Consider the following 23,772-nt stretch of genomic DNA (forward strand, 5'->3'; position numbering starts at 1 on the left):
TGATTTGTATGCATGGAGTGCAGTTGCCCGCACTGTTTCCTGGCGAGAATAAGACATCCGTAGGGCAGCCATTCTACTCTGCCAAGAGGGAGAGATCCACTAAGAGCCTGTGTCAGCTGGGTTTGCTTGAATAGGGCTTTATTCGCTCCCCCTTCCTCCTCCCCCTCCTCCCCCTCCTCCTCCTCCTCCCCCTCCCCTGCTGGGTCTGTCAGGTGCCTTCCTATAAGGAAAACACATTTGAGCAGTTCATCTGTGCTTTACTTTCCCATGGCAAGAAACAAAAACAGAATCTGATCTTTGAAATTGGTTGATTTGTTTTATCTAAACCCTATTTGACACCTCTTTTTTTTTTTTTGAGTAACCTCTTCCTTCATGTGAGCTCCAGGTCTCTCCTACTTAAACTCGCTGCCGGGTAACGCTTTTTTTCACGAGTCTATTAACAATTTAGGTTCAAACTCGGTGTGTCTCATACTGTCGCAAAAGAGGCAGCAAATCAAAATGTCAGCAATAAAAAAAAAAAAAAAAGTTATTCCTGCTCGCATACTTTGGGATTTATATCCGCCGAGCTGATAATAAAAGAAATGAAAAGCTAAATCAGAGCGGTGACATTAGCGCCGTAACCCAGGTGGTTTCTCTTCTTTATGTGTTCTGTTCTGCTTCAATCCTCAGAGTGAAGCTAAATCACTGGGAATGTTTGTACCCGAACCAAAAAAATCCAGTTACACAGTCACACCTGCAAATTACAACCATACTTTATTATTATCATTATTATTATCAGGAATATTTTTTGGAGAATGGTTTCTGGCTTCAATTATGCACCAAGGAAGGAAATTATATTTTAAGTTTAGAATCTAGTCATTGTACATAGACTGATGTTCAATTAGGTCCATTTATCAAAATACATTCAAGTCACACTTTTATGATGAGTACGGGCATAAAGTGCAGGTTACAAGCTTTACATTGACAGTTTTTGAGGAGTTAAACTGAAATATATATATATATATATATATATATATATATATACACACACACATATATATATGATTTGTATGCATGGAGTGCATATATATATATATATATATGTGTGTATATATATGTATATATATATATATATGTGTATATATATATATATACACATATACACATATACATATACACATATATATATGTGTATATATATATATATATGTATATATACATATACTAGGCGTGCGCAAAGCATCTACTATTTGTATTTGAATAAAGTTCAAATTATTGGTAAATATCCTTTTTTTTTAGTCATACTTCTATTTTCGGATATGCATCTGTAAAACTAAGTGTTCTTTAATTAGCCATTATAATAATTATGGCTGTATGTGCCATATTGGTTGATGTTTTGGATTAAATTCAGCTAATAGAGGTGATTTACGCCGACTTGAAGGGGCAGAACATGACTGTGATGATGATTTGGTGTTGGTGATTTGGTGTCTCAGTAGGTATACAATGCAGCTTAAACGTTTTTCGACATTTCTGCTTCAAAAATGACTCAACGGTTGACAAATAGATCCCAGATAAAGAAATAAAACAAACACTTATCTTGTGCTTTTAATTAGTCAAGAAAACTAATCATTTGTGCAGATTTGCTCAAATAAAAGTGAAGTGAAACATTGTTTCAGTAACAACAACTAAAGGTTTCAACTGGGTTTCCTCACGTGAAAACACCATGGCTCATGAGGGGCCCCTCCCTGGGATCCTTTGTGACCTCCTGGACTATAATGGAGTGATCTTTGCCGGTGGACCGCTCCTGTGGAGGGTGATGTCGTCTTAAATCTCCTCCGTTTGTTCACGATCTGTCTGGCTGTGGATTTGTGGGTTCCAAACTCCTTTAAGATGGTTTTATCAAGGCTTTTCAAGGCGCCATGTTGGTGGCAGTCAACAAACAAAGCACATGGACTGAAGTAGATGGTGGAAAATGGTGAATTATTGACGTGTTTTTGGCTCTACCAGTTGGGCAGACCGTGAAAAACATTTGGAATTTTATAGATGCAAATCAGAGATGACAATGCCAAAATCAGACTAAAGGAGGCGCTTGTGGTTAGCGAAGCTAAACCAGGATCTACAGGCAAAACTTCAGCCCATTCCTTGTCAGGTAATTGAAATGTTGACTAATATAATTCATATCAATCTACCATAGGTGGCATTATTGACTTATATCTGACTCTGATCACATTTAATAGCCTGCTATAGTAGCAACACCATTCTTAAAACGTAGAGCTAAAATCTGCTGTTTTGTTTTCGAGGTAAAAGGTCTGACCTTTATCGAAAGTATGACTCAGATTGGGTGAAATCTGTTCACATGACAGATCAGCAAAGATCATCTGAATTATATTATTATCATTACATTTGGAAATTAGTTAAGAGTCAATTACCTGCCAAGAAAAAGGCCGAATAAATTCAGATGTTGTCCAAAGTTTTGCCTCCTAGATCCTGTTTTGGCTTCGTTAACCAGAAGCGCCTCCTTAACTCTGATAACTTTTGGCAGTGAATAAAATTCCAAATGTTTATTTCGCAGAAATGTTTTTCACGGTCTGCCCAATTGGTAGAGCCAAAAACACGTCAATAATTCACCATTTTCCACCATCTATTTCAGTCCATGTGCTTTGTTTACCTTTGTCGAGTGCCTCCAACATGGCGGCTTCCAGATAAGGGTCTTCAGCGTTATTTCAGGCCAAGGGCCCCAAACTGGTGGAGAGATTAAGTACGGACCTCCTGTCTACTACATGTGTTCTATATTAAACTCAGCCTAGTGCTTTTATAAATATACATTTTTATTATTATCATTTTGCATTTAATATTTAGCTATTTTATCCATTAGGATTCATGTTAATGTGCGATTAAATAAATCTTAATTTGAGGGGGGAAATTAGGCCTTTTTATATATATATATATTTATATTTTTTTAATCAACCAAAAATTTTGTGACCCGCTTGCAGTACCTCTGTGGACCCCCTAAGGATCACGGACCCCCTGTTGAAGACCTGTGCTCTATAACATGATTAGCAACAACAAAAAGTATTTTTCTGAGGTTTTCTTGAAGCTCCTTCGTCCACGACATCATACACTTTAATAAATATGTGAAAATCAAACTGAGATAAATATTTTTACCTTCCTATTGTCCTCCTGGTCAAATTGAACTCATCTTGAATGTTTCTATATTCTATATTTCTATATTTTCCTGCTTTTTATTTGTATGACTGTATTCTCTTTCTGTACTTTCAGGACATTCTGAGGCTTTCTGAAACTTTTAAGCAGCACTTAAACAGTATTTACAGAGAATTATATAAAGTCTCCAAATAACAGATGAGGCCCATGCGTCATCTTTAAAGAAATATCTTTTTCTTTACATTTTGACAAATTATCCATACAGCAAATGGCGTTTTCCTTTTTTTTTTTTATTTGGTTGTGTTATGGAAAGCTATATCCAGGAAATCCTTCCCAGATTAGCTGAAAATACCGAAGAAAAGATTTAATTTAGTGGCAGCAGGACAGTTTTAGTAGAATCGCTTCCAGCAATCGGCCCATTAACTTCAGCGGGCTCTCTGACTCATTGTTCAGACAATTAGCTCACTGGAATAAGTTACGCCTACAGATCAGGAGGGATTAAATGAAAGAAGTGTAATCATGAACAAAAGGGAGTCACAGTTGGCGGGGGGAAAGAAAAAAAAAATCACTGCATTATGTAATTTCTGAGCATTCGATGCACAATGAGAATTTAAAGTAGTTCCTCACTTTTCTCATCCTTTTAAATGCATCAACGACAAAAACGTGCGCAACAAACTGAAACCCTTCTGTTAGCGTGATCACCTGCTACACCCACATTGCCCCCTAATCTTTTCCTTGGTATCCTCTCTACCCCCCTTACATCACTCATCTTTCCTTTCTTCTATCCCACATTACATCAATTATTCCTTTTCACAGATCAAGGCGTCTGAATGGTTCGCTGTGTTCGCGCTGATCACTTGTGTAACAAGATAAATCCATCTCTTCTCCTGCCAGGCTTTAATCATGAGGACTCTGAGGCTAATTTGAAGGTCTGTCATCTAAGTCAAGGCCAAGGACCCCCAAACTGATGGAGACACTATGCAGGGACCCCCTACCTACTATATTAAACTATAAATATACATTATTATTATAATTTTGCATTCAATATTACGCTATTCAAATAATACACAGGTTCAAATATTTAGTTTTTTATCAACATCTGCAACATGTGGCATAAACATACTTGAAATGAACATACCTAAGTAGTATATATATATATTTAGGTCATATATAATTGACAGATAAAGAAAATAATTCAAGTTTTAACTTTAAACATCTCTTAATGTAGTAGCGACTGTGAATCACCAGCCATGTCGGCTTCAGGAGTTGGCTAATGGAAGCTAGCTGCACCGTTAGCTTCTCTTCTGCTAATATTACATTGCAGCCTGCGTCTGGAACTTCACCTGGGGGGCTGAATAGCTTCTCGGCCCGTGATTGGTTCAGCAGTGATAGGGGCTACCTAAAAAGACAGAAACAACCCTTGAAAAATGATTTTTTGGTCGATTTTAGGTTTTTAGTTTTATGACATATACCTCAGCTTCCAGCCACCAGGGGGAGCTCTACATTGTTTGACTTCGCTTTGGAGGAGCTGTTTCGCCGTCCGTCTTCATACTGTCTGTGGTGTCAAGTGATTTGACTGTCCTCTCTTTCCTTTTCTTTAGATCTTCGCTGACATGCCCCCACTGCCTGAAGCAGAGCAACACCTTTGACCCTTTCCTCTGCATCTCCCTACCCATCCCTCTGAGGCAGACCAGGTGAGCACAACCGCTTCGATCGAACAAAATCAGGCCTTGGTGGCTCCGTTCAGCTTTACATCAGCCTCCCGGCCAAATTGCAAAATGTCAAATTAGTTCTCCAGGCTGTAAAAAAACAAGTGAGAAAACAAACTGGTCAACACCCAGCTTTGTTCATACAGTAGGAACTCTAGTCATTGTGGAGCTGAAAGGGGGCTGGTATCTTATAGAGATCTTAAAGGTGGTGGAAAAGCCTCCCAGCATCGAGGAACAATGTCTTATTCAACTTTACATCACAATAAGCACTCAGCCTCTGTGTCAGGTTAACACGAGGGGTCAGCCTGTCCAGGAAATCCTGACATTTTTAAAACAGGGAGACCTCACTACGCCTTTTATTTGTATCAATCAGTGCCAGCGTCTTTCTTTCTTTCTTTCTTTTTTTTTTTTTTTGGCACAAATGTTGCACATGTAAACATCTGGCTTTTCAATAGAGATCCGGCTTTCACTTAATTACCCACAACGTGCTCACAGTATTTGTTTTTGGCCTTCGTTGCTGCCGATGTGTTGACAACATACGATTTAATCTCCAACAACAGGCCTCTTCTCATGTGTCGTCTTGTTAAAAGGTGAGATTTTTAGAGTGGTGGACCAGAAGCCAAAGAGGACAGTTGGATTATCAGACCGACAGAGTGCAAAATGTGTTTGATTGATATAAAACTGGAGCCAGCAGCCAATTAATTACTAATTAACTGGGTTTTACTGGGGATTATGTACCAGACAAACATTTTACAGTGTTAATCTGTGAGCTATAAAGGTGCTTGTTGGTGGATTTTGTTACTTTGGAAGTTGCTAGCTGGATTTCCAAGTTTACACCCTTTTTTGGGAGGTATAATAGAGACCTACACAATATTAGGCTGGAAACATAGCCCGTACTCATGGCCCAAATTAGGCCGTTCTTGCCCATTCAGCTTTGCCAAATCCCCAAAAAAGGCTGAACAATGAACCAAACCAGTATAAAGTATAACACAGTATAAAGACGAATGAATCCTCACGTGGGATTTCTGAAGGGCAGTTTCGAAGCTCAATATGTGCGGCACACACCGTCGCCATCTTGCCCGTGCTCTATTTCATCTAGCTTCATCTAGCCACCTGTCACTCAATACAGCCCCGTCTTTGATTATTCATTAGTTTAAGTTTTAATAGAATTCAAACAATTGAGTTATTTACAAATAACAAATCACAAATGGAGAAATTAGCCTTAGGGGTGGTTAGCATGTTCATTTCTGCTGTAAAGTCGGACATTTTAACAAGAAGCTTCATGGGGATTGACTGACTTTTGGAGACAGCCTCAAGTGGCCATTAGAGGAACTGCAGTTTTTCGCAAAGCGTGTTAGTTTTCCAGTTTTCCAGGTTTGTGCTTGAATGAAACCAAATATACCTTTGGGTATCTGCAAATTGGCTTTAAACTAGGCACATATTGAAAGGACGGGTCTGCAAGTTGCCCAAACCTACTGCATAAACATAAAATTAAGGATCAGACTGGCAGATCTTTTAAGGTCCAGGCGTATCTTTTTTTTTTTTTTTTGCTAGTTATTTCCTTCCTGTCAGTACTTAGTCTTTGAAGAGGTTCGTAAAAGTTCAGCCAACGTCCTCACTAATTGGGAAAATTGTTCTTAAGCGCTTCGTCCTGAAAGGTGCGCCAGATTGCGGGAGCACATTTGCCGTTCTTTCATTTTTGTCTGTGGCAGAGAGAAGAGAAACTCTTCTGGAGGGATAAACAGAGGAGAAAACAGATGGATTTTTCTTTCTTTTTTTTCAGTTATATTTCCCCGTGTGAAGAGTTGAGCTCTATCACACCCATATCATCATGTCCATAAGCCACAAACACACAGTGTTTGTTACCAAACCAGCATTTGTGCTTGGCAATCCAAACACCGGACTCTGTCCCTTGGCAATCATGCACTCTTTTCCTTTTAGAGGATTTTGTTTGCACTATACATAGAGTCATGGGAAAAAAAGAACCAAGTACATCCCATGGAAATTGTTGACTTTTTGAAGCCAGTGGTTGATAAAACACTTGATAATAAGTGATTATTGTAACCCAGAGAACACATAAAATTTACCTTAGTTTCTTTCATAATTGAAACCAATAATCAAACAAGTCACTCTAAAGGGAAACGTAAGGACACTCCCACACTTGTCACCAATGTTCGCAAATTGTTAAGGTTTTAGATTAAGGCCATGACACACAAAACCAACATCGACTACTGGTGACAAAGGCCGACTGTGACATTGATCGCCTGTTTATGGACCAAAAACCTGCACTTGAACGGGCCGCAAAGACCACAGCCACCATCAATCTGGTACATGCCTGACAATAAATAACTCTTCTTACCAGCAGGGGGCAGTAGTCTGTATTTGTTGCTCAAAAGTGGAAACCGAAAGAACAGTGATTAGACGGGAGGCTAGGAAGCTAGCATAAATGTTATTGTGAAAGTATTGAAGTATTTCGATGCAGGACACAAACTTCAAAAACTGGGACCCAACCAAAAGCCAGGCCAATGATTCTAACTTCCTTTGGTAGGAAAATTTCTGACATCTTCTATTCTTGTTTTGACCCACCAAGGGTAACACGGAAACAACATTAACCCTTTTACACCACAGCCTCAATGTCCCCTGGGACTTTTATTGCTTATTTAAACTATAAAAAAAAGTCAGAAAACATCCTGAGAGTGACTGGTTTTGCCCATTTATTCCCCAGAATAGCGAGAACTTTAAATATATTTACAATTGACTCCATGTTATAAGAGTGTAATAACCTTCTGGGAAATACGCAAGGGAATTATTCAGTCTTTGGCCCAAACCATGACGTGATCACGTTAATCAAAAGTGCGCTTGGGATGACCCATTTGATTTTAAAGAGTTAAGGCTATGTAACACAAAACCAACATTAAAGAACTTCAAGAAACAAAGAAAGACAGAAAGTTCTTCTATAACTTCTCAGCATGAACGATGCCACCAAAATCCAGATGCTGTCCAAGAGTTATCTGTCAGCTTGGTGGTTCCAGGCTTCGGTGGCAACAGGTTAAGCAAGGAACTCCTGATGTACCCCCCAGCAACAAACTCTAGCTCTTCCTGCAGGATCCCCGGGTCAGATATGATACATAATCCGTCCAACAAGTAAAGGGGCCAGTCCCTGACGTCTCTTTCCGACGCTGGCCATGCCCATAAACCTTCAAAGGAAGGTGCTCAAGAGTCATCTAAAAAAGTTGTAGAAGAACAAGAACAAGACATTTTGACGCTACAGGGACATGGTTTTGGTTTATGGCAGATCTAAAACGAATAACTACCGAGGATCAGGCCAATCCAGTCCTTTTTTAAAATGCTTGGATCGGCCCCAATGCCGAAATCCTGACTAGTTGAACTTTTGTAATTTCTCTTGGCTGCGACTTTCTCTGCGACCAGCGACAGATTGCAGTCTAAAGACTCCCACAGGTACCTGACAGAGTTCCTCTACCTCCTCGTGTCCAGAGAAGCCATTATGTCCCAGCACCCTGCTCATGTCAGCGCTGCCTCTGGAGAGGTCAGAGCCGAGCGCTTCCCGTTTTTAAAAATGCAACAGGGATTCCATTATTTCACACACATAAAACCAAGTCCTAATGATCCATTATTAATGTTAAAATCTGCTGCTTTATTCATGAAGGTCTTCTTTTGTCCCTTCTCGGCCGTAGAAGACGCTGCGGCGGTAGAGAAATGGCACAGAAATCAAAATGGAAATGCCTCCCGACGCGCCTGATTGCTAGCCTTTGCTTTTGTCTCCCGTCAGACCGCTCTGTGTGATCCTGGTGTTCAGCACCAAAGGCCAGAGGTACCTACGGGTCGGCCTTGCCGTGCCTCTGTTCGGGTCTGTGGCCTGCCTCAGGAGGATGGTGGCGGACGAGGGGAAAATCTCCCCAGACCAGGTAACGTAAAGCAGGAATAAACCACTTCTTGAACCGTACACAGCTTCCACATACACTATAGAGGCTTATTCTTTCCTTTCATTGCATACCTTGGATTTAGTCTTGGCACATTTTCCATTCAGCTTGATCTGAGATTAGGGGGAATAAAAGTGCAGAGGTGGAGTCAAGGTTCACCCGTTGCATTATAGGATTTACCCTGGCACCGCTTTAAGGAACTAACTGGTGTTTGTGTGTCTATCTCCAGGTGATCCTGACAGAAGTTTACTCCTCAGGCTTCCAGCGCTCCTTCTTTGATGAGGACGATCTAACTAGCATATCTGAGAATGACGTAATCTACGCCTTCCAGGCTCCGCCGCTCTACATCAGAGGAGGCTCTGCGCGGATCTCAGGTAGCCACGCGACCGCGGATGGAAACTGCCATCGGTTTTCATCTTCATTGGCTATTTTGAGTTGAGAATTAGCTGAATGGATTTACCGGCGCTTTAATGTCGGCGTGCTCGTAGATCCGCGAGCAAACAAAGCGCTTTTCATTCTTTTACTTTGCTTAATGAAACCTTCAGGGAATGCACCTTTCTGCAGGGGGCCCTCGGGGAGCATGTTAATAAGTATATAGCTTCATAAAGAGATCAGTGAATTACACCTTCCCTCTGATTTATGCTTTCTTTTCATGTGCTTCTGAGGTTGAAAACGGTGTAAAATATAAAATGTGTGCTCAGAACCGCTTCAGTGCCCCTTTGTTTCTTTGCGTCGCGTTTTGTCCTTCACGTCCCAGAACTGTCAGCACTGATGCTGAAAACTGTGACTTTTAGTGTTTTAATTTAAAGTTATTGGTCAACAGCTGCATGGGAGACTTCTGCCCAGGTGACAGTCTGTGCGTTGCTACCACAGACTGAATGCCTCCTTTTCAGTACATCACTTTTTTGTGAGTGTGCACGAGATTGACCCGTCAGCCACGGTGACATGTTTGACCCTTGAGAATACATGTAAGACGTGGTCATCTTATAAGGAAGTAACTGGATGGCACATCATCTTCTTGTCAGCTTTGCTAGCATGCCACTATTAGCAGCTTTGAACCTCTGTATGTACACCGATCTGGCATAACATAATGACCACGGACAGGGGAAGTAACGTTGACCATTTTATGACAATACAGTGTTCTGCTGGGAAGCTTTTGCACATGGTATTCATTCAAGTGGATGTTACTTAGACATGTAACACCCGCCTAGACCAGACCAGGCACCCCCACTGCTCCCCCATTGATGGCAGTGGCCATCCCCAGCGGCATGCAACCACAAAAATGCTTTAGGAACAATTCAACAAAACATGAAGACCAGTGCAACACCTTCACCTGGCCTCCAAATTCACTAGATCCCAAATTGGTCAAGTTTCTGTTGGATGATCCACTGAGGCCCCTCCCCTCAACACGTAAGCCCCCGAAGGCCCCCACAAAAGACACCACGGGACACCCTCATAAGGCCCATGTCATTCTCTGATGAGTCCCAACTGTTTTGGAGGCATAGACCTACACAATATTAGGATTATATAGGTTATAATGTTATGGCTGATCAGGGTATATCTCCATAACGATCCTTTCCATGAGGTTGTCAGTCCTTTGCAGCAACGACCAATTACATTTCAGCCGTTCTGCAGCTCCATACATCATTTATACTGTATATGCGGAAATAAGTCCCGAGTTAAAATAAATCCCAGAATTATCCGAGGACGGCGTGACCTTTGCACAACTTCTCTGCAGCAGATTTAAACTTAATCTTCCCCGACGCTGCAGATTCTTCTGCACAGTTGAGTCATCGTGTCGATCTTTTTCCTCGTATGATCGTGTTCTGTCACAAAGAACGCTAAACACATTAGCCATCCTTCCCTATAACGATGGAAATGTGGAGGTTTCTGTCAGCCTGACTTTGACGACTTAATTTCCCATCTGCATCCTAGTCTTTCGTATGATAACGATGCATGTTAATTGATTACAGTGTTTATAATGTAATACTAATGAAATAATAATGCCAGAGTAAGAGAGAGAGATCTTCTCTGTTTGGGTTTTATTAATAAGCACAATATCATTGTCAGGAATATCCGTGCCAAGGGAGAGGCTTGAATGACGAATCACCTGCCAAAACTTGGAACAGATACTTGGCTTTCGCTCTTAAATATCCATTTCATGAGCTCTTATCTCTGTTACAGACAGAAAACAGTATCTGTCTTCTTTTCATTTGTTGCCAGTTTTCTTCACAATGACATAATTTAGCTGGAGTTTTGTTTAGTTTTTTTTTTGTGGGACTATCTATTTATTGTTTGCCAGGTTCACTTCATTTACAAAAATAGATCAATTTCGACAGCCTGAATCCTAATTCCATAGATGTTAACTACGTATGTAACTACACGTCTCAACACAGACCACAAGAGCTGTGATTGGTGCACTTGGTAGTAGCATGTTTCTGTTTTAGTATTTGATATTTGCTTATTGTTTTGGATCAAAAACAATGGAACACATCAAGAAAAGGTTAACTGTGAAGGTTCGGGTGTACTCGTCTTTGGCGAAATTTCAGCAAAAACATTAGTTGATATTGTTGAAAGTGGAGCAGGAGGTAGAAACAAAAATGAACCCGACTGGCAAAAAAGACACAGCGCCAACTAGTGTTTGGATGGAGTTTTTGCAGAGTGAGCCAGACTGACAAGCCCACAAATATAAATGACTCGCATCGGTGTAGGCTACATAAGTAGGTTACGCCATCTATGTCTCACAGAAGTATAAACCGAACTTAAGGCTTCACATGGTTGAGTGAATTTCTTCAAATTTGGCACAAACATTCATTGGGACGCAAAGATGAACCAATTAAAATTAGAAAGTCAACAGTGACTGCAGCCTTACGTGCGACCCATTCTTGTGCCCATGAATAATCGAGAACACCTGGAGGAAATTTCTTCAAATTTGTCTCAAACTTTCAAGTTGTCTGTTTTTCCTACAAATTATATATACATATATACAGTCCTTCAAAGTCATATCATCACACATCATAATTTGTAACTTAGCTGGTGGGCAGAGGTATACAACCTTGGGGAAATAATTCCATGGTGGGAATACACTCATTTTGTTAAAAACACACAAGGAAATACACACATCTCATCCCTGGAACGTTATTTATCACGGAAACGGTGAAAGCAGTGGCAGGAGCCTTGAGAAATATGTCTAGAAACAGCTCAGATGACTGTCATTTGAAAGCTGCCCATGGAAAAAAAAAAATACTGTGATTTAATGAGCAGCGAGAGGTCGGCCTCCACTCAATCATCCCAGTTTAAATCTTAGCAGGACGGGGTTCCATTTCGCCGCCGTTTCATAAACATGTTTCGCAGGGAATTTAGAAAAAGTAGATTTTCGCCCATAAATCATCCCCACGATTGTCAGAGGTCGCCGCTCATGTAAATTACAGCTCATGATTGAGCAAGTTTTATCACTCTCCTGATTAGAGTGACATTAATAAATTGAAAAGGCTGCTCTCGTTCTCAGGGTCAAGACACTGCAATCAGAGGTTTAATGTCGCAGCTTTGGGGAGTTTACATGTAGACTGTGATTAGTTTTGAACAGGTCTTGCCCTTCCTGCAGCGCACATCTGAACGCCTTTCACTCCCCAATTATTAGCGCTCTCAGGAACGTGACGCTCAGCAGTGGCATTTGCTTTTGTCAGTGATGAATCGTAACTCAGGTGTAAGCATCGGTGCTGGGTAAGGCAGCGCCACCGTGGTCAATCAATAACCCCTCATCTGAGTCCGGGAGTCTAATTTACCGTGTGATTTATCACCGACGGACACATGAAGGTCCGACCTGAGCCTAGAGGCTGTCGGCTGACGTTGCATCTCGCAAGGGGGGGGTCTTATAATCTCAGCTTTTCGCTCAGTCAGTCAGTCAGTCGCACTCCTCCACGTCGATGGAGGCGCGAGGGGAGTGTTGTCGCTTGGCACCCCACCAGGATATGATGTGGAGCAGAAGCTGCATCAGATAGTGCCTCCTGCTAAGAGTGCAGGCAGCCATTGGTCCATCTGTTCTCCCCTCTGAATCACCGTTCCCCGAATAGAAAGCTAATGCCTCGCCACTTCATACGCCCCTATTCTGCCCCTCACGTCTTGCTGGAGGTGTTAAGTTTAATGATTACAATTCCAGTGCGAGAAATCAGTTCACCTTTCTTCACAGAGTTGATGAAAGTGAGACTCCTGTCAGAAAAATGGAAAACGTGATCAGCTAGACTTGTCTAGAATGTTTCTCAAATACATTTTCAGTGTTCAGTCTCTCTCTTTTTTTTTTTATTCAATTCATTTTAGTATCTCAGACTATCTCCTCCATTCTCTTCCAGGGTACCATCACAGCCTGCCGTCCTCTCCATACTCCACTGGTCCTGAGGGTCAGAGGTTACCTTCATCTGGGGCTTTATCGTCAGAGTTCCTCAACCAGGGATTCCCTGTCAAGATCCTGCTACTGGTGTGCAACGCTGCAGGGGCAGGCCAACAGGCTGTCAGGTAATTATTTCATTTGACCATACGCTGAACCCTGTCTTTACACAGCAACCTTCAGCAATAAATAAGCTAGAATGCAATAAATAAGATAGAAACTAGGCATGGCAGATCTGTCAAGCTTTAGCTTTTAAGGGGTACCTAAACCTCTGGATATGAAAGTGCAGAATCTGTATAGCCTGGAGACTTTTGACTTCATTTCACACCCAATCATATTGTTGGGGTGTGCTTTGGCAGTTACGTAGTCATACATGGCATCTGACAAATGCAACAACATGGCTCTAATTGGTTGTAGGACTATCCAATCATAGGCAGTGGTATTTCTCTGTAACCATAGGCTGCATGTAAATATGGACAATATGTCCCCACTTCCTTGCATTGGTCAAATGGAGGCTATTTTTCCAAGGTTACAGGAGGTCTAAGCAGTACGATCAGAGTGTTTGATATGTTTTGCCTCCAGCTAAGCCCCGCCCCTCAAAATATGTCACACTGTTTACAAGCTGTGAAGGGGTCTATACTGCAGCCAGTCACCAGGGGGAGCTCTACTTGTTTGGGTTTCACTTTTGAGGAGCTGATCCACTGTCCATTTTTATACAGAATACACAGCTCATAGTAAAAAACAGATAGCGTATTGAGTCTGGTGAGGCTTATGACGCTCAGGTTAAATAAAATAATAAAATCTGTGCTGTTGTTGTGCATGTTTTGAACCCACCGACATGATGCGCATCAAGGTCACGTTAGAGAAAAGCCTTTTTTAATTCGGTGGGACGAGTTTCAAACCAAGCCACCGAGGACTCTTGACATCTGGCACGATGCAGAGATCCATCCTGCCTCGTCCTCTCCAGAGAGATCAATAGAGGCTGCGAGAACGTCCGATCCCATCCGCGGGGGTTGATTTCTCCTTCAAACGCCTCTCCGCCGCCACTGCCGCCGCTCAAACCACCCACCTGTCCCACTCTCATCAGGCAACAGCTGGAGGACCGGGCCCTGCCAAGAGGATGACATTGGAGTCGGATGCTTGTTTTTCACTTTCAGTTCTGTGTAGAATAGCATCACAGATACATGCATGTGATGTTAAATCTTTTTTGCATCACTTCTCTGTGGTTTGGTTTTATGATAGTACACCTCTGTTGCACCTTGATGCTCATTCTTATGCATGTAGGAACATAAGCGCTGCACCACATAGTCCCTGACATTTCTTTGTAGTAGGGTATTGATTTGAAATGTGCTTGCGGTTTGCATTTAAATCGAGAATAATCTAAAGTTCGTTTTTTCTCTCCAACTCTTTGCCATGTTGTTGTATTTGCATCATTTGTCAGATTTAGACAGACTTTAATGATCCACGAGGGGAATTACCTGGTCACAGTGGCTTAGTTGCACATAAAAGAAAGATAAAATAAAATGATTAGATTAAAATAAAATAAATAAAAGAATAAGTATTAGCTAGTAATCAAAATATGCACAGAATTAGCTTACACTTAACTCCTCTAACGTTTAGGGTTTTGTCTGTGAAAAACGTGGTTTATGAAATAAAAGGCTATAAAAGAGTCTGAGTATCTGCAGGACTCCTGCAGCTTCTCATCCACGTCGCTTTCATTCATCCACCTCGATGCCCATTCGAATGTCTGGAGGCAGGTTAAAAAAAATTAAATATTGCACTGCACAATCCTATAATTGTCTTTGTAGAAACATATTGATTTGAAAAGTGTTCGCAGGTTCCAGTTAAATAATTTAAGTTTAATTAAATTTAAGTACATTTTTAGTTTCATTTCCTGGTTTCTTTTGCAGCACACTTTCTCACGCCACAGCTAACGGTAAATCTAAATAGTTGAACAGAACATCCGGCCTACAGTAGTCTGTGGAAAATGTGGTTCACAGTTTCCAGTTAAATAATTTAAATTTAACTAAACTAAATTTAAAGTTCATTTTTAGCCCAGTTTTCATGCCTTGCACCTTCCCATGTCGTAGGATTTGCATTTGATGCCACGTACAGCTTACAGTAAATGTAAACGGTTAGGTTCTTGAACAGAAAATCCAGCCTTGAATAGCCTGTGGAAAATGTGGTTTATAAAATAAAAGAGTCTCTGCATGAATCTAAAAAAAAAAAAAAATGCAGCAAAGCTCGTGTTTCTTTTTTTATCCTTCTATTGTGCATCACTGTGGCTTTCATGCCTCTCTCTTTGTGTCTCTTTGTGGGCACGCACGCTCACGTGGTCCCATAACAATGAATCACGTGTGTACAATGGAGGACTGCCTTCCATTAATTAGACATTATATCATAGTTAAGTGATCTATCGTTTCGCTTATTGTCTCCATCTGTCCGTCCATAGATTGCGCCGTTATAGGAGTTCTGCACTATTGCTGATAATAACAATAATTCACATTGCAGCAGGATAAGGAGACAGGAAGGCTGGTCCTGGAGTTTATGAGGGCCGGTTGAACTGCTTTAAACTTTTCACCTTTTTGACAAATTTCCTTTAAGGTTCGGACCTCCGTTTCTAATGAGGGAGGACCGGTCTATTTCCTGGGACCAGCTGCAGCAGAGCATCCTCAGCAAACTTTACTACCTGATGATCAACGGAGCTCCGGCGCAGGTAACGGACGCCTGCTAATAAAAAACAGTGAAATGTGACGATGAAAAATTAGTTCTTCTGTTCTCAAATGCAAAAAAAAACAAACAAAAAGTAACAATGCAAACCTGTGCAGTGATGATAATAATAATAATGATGATACAGAAGAAGTAAAAGCGTGTGGGCGGGTGTGTTTTGGGCACCGGCAGGAGAGCGGACACAGATTCCCTCCTGCCGTGCCGGCTGGCGCACCTGTTCCAAATCAGGTTTATTGGCCCGAGACGGAGCGAAGCATGCCCACACAATGACGGTGTGTTTTTTAGGAGAACTCAAAGCACAAGCTGCAGACAAAGAAAAGCTGGTGTCCTCTCACTGCTCCCAAAACCATGTGGTGAGGGTCATGTGTACATTTTGTGTATTTGTTTGATGCAGAAGTTCTCAGATGACACTGCAGTTGTGGGCTGTGTCAGAGATGGACAAGAATATGGTAAACGGCTTCGTCTCATGGTGCAAAGCGAACCACCTTCAGGTCAATACAGCAAAAACCGAGGAGATGGTAGTGGATTGGTCCAGGCCTCATCTGCAGCCTGTTACCATTAATGGGGAGTGTGTAGAGGTGCCTGGTTCAGTCCTATAAGTACCTGGGTCTGCATCTGGATCACAAACTGGACTAGTCGGCTAACATAGACTCAGTTTACAAAAAAAAGGCCAGAGCCATTTTTTAAAGGAGTAATCAGATTACTTTTTCGAGGTAACTGGGGCAACCCTGCTCAGGACATAAGACTCAACTGGACTGTGGTCATTAGTGTCAGTGCTTTATATTTTTCCCTCAGCGTTACGTATTGATATCTTTATATCTGTTTCTGTGCGATTAAGCTAATGGATGCCGAATTTCTCGCGGGATTAATAATCTATCATACTGGACATTCTTACAAGCTGTTCAACAGACGGGGATATTAAAAACTCACTCAGCCTTCAAATGCGACATTGATTTGTTTCCTGGATGCACACAGCTCAGATATAAACAGTATTTGCCAATAAAACAGACACCGTAGCTTCAGGCTAGTTGTGCGTATTTGCGGCCCGCTTGCAGCACTTACACCAGCCCCGTGTTCAGATAACCACACTGCTATGTAATTTAGTATGACACAGAATTCATTTGTACATGCAAATGCAAGATGATTATTAGAAAAGGTAGGAGAGGTAAGAAACGTAGCCAAATGACTGCAATGCATGTGACCAATAGGGCTAAAGGTAAAGACGCCATGTTGCACAAAGCGGCGTACCCCAGTTAGTTTGCACTCTGCGATTACTCCATAATTAGCATACAAATAGCAGCTTGTCGTGGCTTTATATCTACCAACAGTGAGTCTAGGTTTAGGGTTAGCTAGAAAGCAAATATCCCTCACGCTGCGGCATATTTTCAATCGCGGGGGATCACACACACACACACACACACACACACAAAAACGGTCATTTGTCAGCCGCCGTCTTCTGCGTTAATAAACTTTTAATTTATGGGGTCACTTTAAGCGCCGCCAATTTCATCCCCTCATTGTAAATTAGGACGTATTTGCATATATATTGCCGTGACAGTTGCCGCGCGTTGCATGTTAATGAGATTTGATTGGGCCAGAGTTGAGGAAGAAATGAGGTCTGCTTGTTTACCGGTGGAAACGTGAAGCTGCGTGACGCTCAAATTGATCGTTGAGTCCACGGCGGCGAAATTTGTCCACTCTCTTGCTCCTTCAGTCAACGTTCAAACTGTTGATTCGCTCAACGCCCGGCTCTTTGAGAAGAGTCAGGTGCAACGTTTTCAGCGGCTCTGCTGGAGATATGTTGTCTCCTTTGTGCTGCCCCCCCCCCCCCCTTCCCCCTCCCTACACTGTCAGCCGTTTAATTAAAGCCAGACTCGTACTGTATAATCACTTTGCTGGAGCCCACCTCTGCCAATAAACGAGCGACTCTCAGAGCAGATGTTTGCTCCAAATCCTTCATCTCAACAGGATCCGTAGTCAAATTACGTTCACAAGTGGATATTTCCCCTTCTGTCTAATTTTAGCTTCGGCAAAGATGCAGTTCAAAAACAGCTTTGCTCAACAGCTTAATTTTTTTACAGTGTCCTCCTGGATGCTTTCTAAAGCAGACCTCCTGATACGATTTAAGACCTTCAACCGACACCAACAGAGGAGCATTTGTATTTGGACTCTATCAAAGAAACAAATGGGATTCATTGTGGAGCCGTTACCGGCCCTGACCGCTGCCAGGTGTGAGACACATATCTTAATAAAAATTGTGCTCTTTTCACGGCTTGTAATTTGAGATCTTTGGCATCGTCGGGCCCAAACATTCCTCACTTACTAACACTACTCTCGCTGATTAACCTTGTTCAAAAGCAAGAACGGGGATTTTCCCCTCACCAGTGTCTACGTCTGAGAGGACACTGGATTTAATTTAACCACAAGCCCAACCAGACTCAGATGACTCCTTTGTTCATTATTTCTCCTACCTCAAGCTCACTGCCTTTTGCACACACCCAATAATGTCCCTGTTTCAGGTCGCCCTGTAAGGGTGGGGATATAAATACCAACAGCATTTGCGTTTCTGACTTCAAGTTACCGTAATTGCTATCCCTAAAAATGTTAATTAAATTAAGAACGGATTGCTTATTTCAGGCTCGAAGTGGCAAGCCTTTAATTTGCGGCATTTGACAATCGATTTAGACTACAGGTTTTATCCACTGTAGTAATCCTGCTGGCTAATTAGGCTAATGTTAGCTTTATGGGTTTGTTGAAATGCTGCCCATCACAGTTTCTTTAAAACAGGGATTCTGCAGAAATGTTCTAGTGCAGGATTTACACAAATAAAACAAACATCTGATAAATCCAAACCCTTGCTAAACAAGTTGACACACAGTGTTAATCAAGCTAATCGGCTAAAGGTCTGTGTCAACGTATCCGCAAAGGGCTCGACGTCAGCCAGGGATATGAAAGCATTTTTTGCCAGGTATGAAATATTGGAACAGACAAAGATGGAGTCAACTACAGCAACTCGATGTAGTCTGAAGCAGTAGTTATTAATGCAACCTGGGTTCTATGAATTCAACCTCAATCTCTGGTGTTCAGGGAGATTTAAAGGTTTCTTACAATCCAGACCCAGATCAAAAAGTACAAACGGTACAGACAAGGGTGCCAACAGTGCAAGAACAAGAGACGGTGCAAAAACAAATAATACAATACAATAGAAGTCAAGAAACTCTACAAGTCCAGTGGGGTATTTGGGGTATTTTAACCTCAGCTATCTAATGCACAGGCCTGTTGATATTACTTAAGCAGTCTGTAGAACTTTTGAAGTACATGCAAATACATGTATCTTATGCGTCTGTGAAGGTGCTTCCCCTTCTTTCATGAAACGAGAAGCTGGAGCTGGACGGTCTCCACATGCACACGCAAGCCTTTCAATGCAAAAAGCCTGACAAAAGTCTTTAATGAAAAGAAAACTTTTTTTGGCTTTATTCTGCTCATGCGCAGTTTCATTTTCAGTGCAAGACATGGAAAACAAACGCACAGAGATAGTTTATTCATTCTCTTGAAAAGCACCTGAGCGCCTCAGGGAATCTGGATGCCTGCGGGGTATCCAAACACATGCTACCAGGATGCAGGAGAGAGGATAATATAGTGCAAAAATGTTCAGTATATGTTCTTGCAACATTTAAATAGCGCTGCATATTGCATGTGTGAGAGAATAATTCAGATGTGTTGCGAATTCCACTGGGTTCTTGCAGCATGAACTGTGCTCACAGTAGTCATGTTTGCGTTTGAGCTCAGCCAGCAGCTATATTCTACTTCATACAAGAACCAGAGGAAATCAGTTTCATTTCTGCGAAGCGCTCCTTCGTTCCTGGAGCAACTGTAGGATCTAAGCAGATCTCAGAGTAATATATTTGTGTTTCAGCAGATGACAGAGATATTGGTAGCATATTTGTTATTTCATTTTGCTTCTCAGCTTTCCAATCCAGGTGTGGGGGATATGAGAGAGCTATATTTATCTTGGCTTTTATTAATATTTCTACTGGAAAATCAAGTTAAGGTGCTACATGTGGATAGAGCCTCAGTCTAAAGACTAAAGGCCTAAGACCTAAAGCCTGGAGAAATTGGCCACTGTTGTCCACATCAGCAACCCTGATGTTTCCCATAAAGTCTTAAAGATGGTTTATTCGGAGGCACCATTAATGATTTATTCTGCAAAACATGAAAACGTATGAATATGGAAACCAATGACAATCTGTTGTTGCTGTGTTTCATCACGGCGACAATAAACGTGAGAGCGTTTGTATGTATATATGCTACAGAAAGCCAATCCCCCATCTTGTCTACTGTGTCATTTAAAACACGCACCATAATGAAGTCCAAATAGCAACTAACATTCTAATAAACCCAGATGTTGTCCATGTCTTTACGCCGTCCTCTTAAATGTCTTTTTTTTTTTTTTTCAGAATACTAGAGTGCTATTCAACATCCGCGTGGTGGGAGGATCGGCATTTTACAGCTACCTGTCGCCTCAGGATGGACGGCCACTCTATCACCCCGCTGTGGACAGGTGAGGGGGTCAAAAATGCATGAAACATTAAAGGACCAGTGTGTTAGATTTAGAGGCCCTCTAGTGGTGTGGTTGTAGATTGCAACCAACGCAACAGTGTTGTTGCGTTATGCATTAACGTCACTGCCACCTGGGGCCACGCCCCCTTGAGTGGCAAAACACGGTGAATAGTAGCAGTAAATACAACGAGCCCATAAAAGATGTAGATTATCAGATCGATTGAAGGACAATTGGACTCAACAATGATCTATACGAACTAGTATGGATTTGGAAAAGTGGATTAGCTCCAGTTTCAGTTAGTTTAAGTTAGTTTTAGGTCATTGCAGTTATGATAAATGTAGCTAAATAAAAGATGCTAACGCTAAGAGCTTTACTGAGAAGTGACATTAGCCAAATAATACTGTAGCGTTAAAAGGAGGATGAGGAGTGATGGCAAATATTCTGTTTATTGATTTATTGTTATTTTTTGTTTGAACTGAAATAGTTACTGTCGACTGTAACTACGACAAAATAACAACATCCACAAACTTATCTGACATTCCTCCAGAACGTAACTTAAGTCGTAAGTTAAGGTTTGACTTCATCAAAAAAATACAGCATAAATCAATATTACACTAAATGTGAACCACAACACAAGGTTTCTGTGCCTGGATTCCAGTTATTTCCTCATAATGCAATGATATATTTACTTCTCCTTTCTTTCAACTGCCACTTTTTGCCACACAGTGGCTGTAACCATGGAGACGTCCGCTTGTTGTGATGTCACGTTCATACCCTCTATTCAGTCTACAAAATTTGCCAGCACATGCCGGCTCAGGTGTCGTGAATAGCTCAAGCCAAGCTAAAAGAAACACAACAATTGCAGTCACAGATGATTCTAAACTAATGAAAACATAATGATTAATACTATAATCCATTTGCACCAATGGATCACGACACATCCAAACATTCTTTTCCTTCATGTTAGTGCTGATGGAGGACTGAGATCACACAAAATGATCTCTGGTCTCCAAACATGTTCAAACTAGACCTGCTGTTCTGTGCCGGACGTGTTAATTGATATTTCTCCCTCCAGAGTTTAGCACACACTTTATATCTTTAATTAATTAAAATTTAATTAACTCTGCGCTGTTGTTTGTGCTTACAGTTCCTCCACAGTTGCACGGCAGCAAAACATCTAGAAAGAAATTAGCTGAAATTAGGGCATCTGAACTTGTAGGGTTTCTTGATGATATTTCATCCAAGCAGCTTGTTCATTCCTAAAAGACTGGAGGTGGAGTCAGGATTTAAATTGGAACTCTTGTCGGGGTTGTCCATCAGAAACTCTCATTACTAGGGTCTGCTAACGACCAGATACTTAACCTTTAATTAGGTGAAACCATGTTGACTCAGTTTTACTTTCAAGTCATAAACTTCTTGAGTTTAGATGTTTAGACTGTGTTGTAGACTCATGGCCGCCTCCCCTGTTCAGAGACGGCTTTTCCAGTTTGACATGGATGTCTTCCTTAACTCAAAACCCTCTGTCTTCTCTGTCTAAAATGTGGACGTACACAAACCTTCACAAGGAAGCGAGAACCTCAACAGCTATATTTGTCATTCATATATACAGTAGATGCAAAATGTGTTTGGCCAAAACTCCGGACACTATGTCATATGTCACGATGAGATGCACACTGTAAGGCACGGTGGTGGCAGCATCATGATGAATGAATGAATGCAGCAAAATACAGGGGGAAAAAGTTGAGATTGATTAAACTGATTAAACGGCTCAGACAAATCACCCAGACTTGAACCGAGCAGAACGTCTTTGCAGAATCGTGACACCAACAGTCCAGAATAATAGATAATTAGATTGTTCTTGACGTGTTCTTTAAAAGACCGAGTCCTCCCAGGTCTTCAAATTTCATCTAATGTATTAATGTAATTTAAATTTACTCTAATCCAATTCCCGTGAAGTGTTGAGACATAACAATGTCAAACACTAGCACGCGACTTAAAGCTAAATCTGGAATTCTTTAATGATTAACTGGAGACATTCCGAAGCCGCTGTTTGTTACAGGCAACGACTAAACCGCGCAGTCATTTTGTCCTCCTTCACAAACACACGTCTGACATCTTTCAGTTGCAGAAGTGAATTGCTGTTTCAAAGAGGCATTTGGCAAAGTCTTGAAAAGGGCTTCCATTTGTGTGGCTGCTAAGAACAGTTCATTCATTCGCTGAATGGTGCTGATGGGGGCAAACGCTTTTGAAATCTTTTGAAATGCAAATGCACGGCACACTGTATCCTAGAAACTTGTGTAATGATAGAGTTTGAACTGTAATGATTCAGAAATATGCTCTGTCCCCAAGTCAACCCACATCAAACGGTGCAAAGAATGCACAGTCCCAGTCTTTAAGTCTACTTTGTTCACCTCTGTCAGCCTCTGTAAACTGTTTATGTGTAATGTCAAGCTCATATCTTTATTAAATTAGAGAACATACTGACGGCATCCCTTCTTTGTACTCACAGAGTGTCTCGTTGGCAGCCTTTTCAGTCATGCTAGCTCGGATCTGTTAATGCTAATGCTTGGTCTGTGCGGTTGCTCCAGACTGAAATACCTCAACTACTGTCACTACTATGGATTGTTGAGACATGTTGTTTGTGCATTCATGGCCCCCAGAGGATGAATCCTGCAGAATTTTACTCTAGTGCCACCAAAGGTTGGAAAAGTCAGATTAATTAGCATAATTAGCAATGCAGTTGCAGTTCGGTGTCAATAAATTGTCATTAAATGTAAATAAAACTAAATATATAATCTTTGGAAATCGTAAAGTCAATAATACGGTTAAAATTATGATGGATGAAATTGAAATAGAAAGAGTTTATGGGAATAAAGTTATTGACCCTAAATTATGTTGGAAACCGCATATTGATTATATTAAAAAACAAATATCAAAGTCTATTGCATCTCATATAAAGCTAAAGAGATTCTTAATAGAAATTTGCTGCAAATATTGTGTTATTCCCTCATACTACCATACTTAACTTACTGTGTGGAGGTCTGAGGGGAAATGTATCTGTATTCATATTCTGAATATGACCGAACTAAACTAAAATTATTTTTTATTTTATTTTATTTTTTTAGCTGAAACCACTTCTTTTCCTAACTGCAGAGCTGCTAGCATGGCCGTAGATTCTTAGTCTTAAATTGGGAATTGATTTACGGCCTCATAAATCACACGTGGTAAAGTTCTGCTTTTTTATTTATTTTTTTATTTAATTTCCTTTTATTAAACTGTATATGAGGTTCAAGATTTCAATTTAGC

The 23,772-nt window shown here is 41.1% G+C and overlaps 1 protein-coding gene across 1 annotated transcript in view; it reads left to right on the top strand.

Annotated features, from left to right (window-relative positions):
• usp43b (ubiquitin specific peptidase 43b) overlaps positions 1-23,772 on the top strand; it is a 66,163-nt gene that overhangs the window by 32,507 nt on the left and 9,884 nt on the right. Inside the window, exons 4-9 of the mRNA XM_047572359.1 lie at positions 4,743-4,835; positions 8,641-8,776; positions 9,021-9,165; positions 13,141-13,303; positions 15,780-15,891; positions 20,363-20,466. Of these exons, the coding sequence (XP_047428315.1) occupies positions 4,743-4,835; positions 8,641-8,776; positions 9,021-9,165; positions 13,141-13,303; positions 15,780-15,891; positions 20,363-20,466 (753 nt within the window). The remainder of the gene's footprint in view (positions 1-4,742; positions 4,836-8,640; positions 8,777-9,020; positions 9,166-13,140; positions 13,304-15,779; positions 15,892-20,362; positions 20,467-23,772) is intronic.

The sequence above is a fragment of the Mugil cephalus genome, chromosome 20 (assembly GCF_022458985.1).
Source record: "Mugil cephalus isolate CIBA_MC_2020 chromosome 20, CIBA_Mcephalus_1.1, whole genome shotgun sequence".
NCBI classification, from domain to species: domain Eukaryota; kingdom Metazoa; phylum Chordata; class Actinopteri; order Mugiliformes; family Mugilidae; genus Mugil; species Mugil cephalus.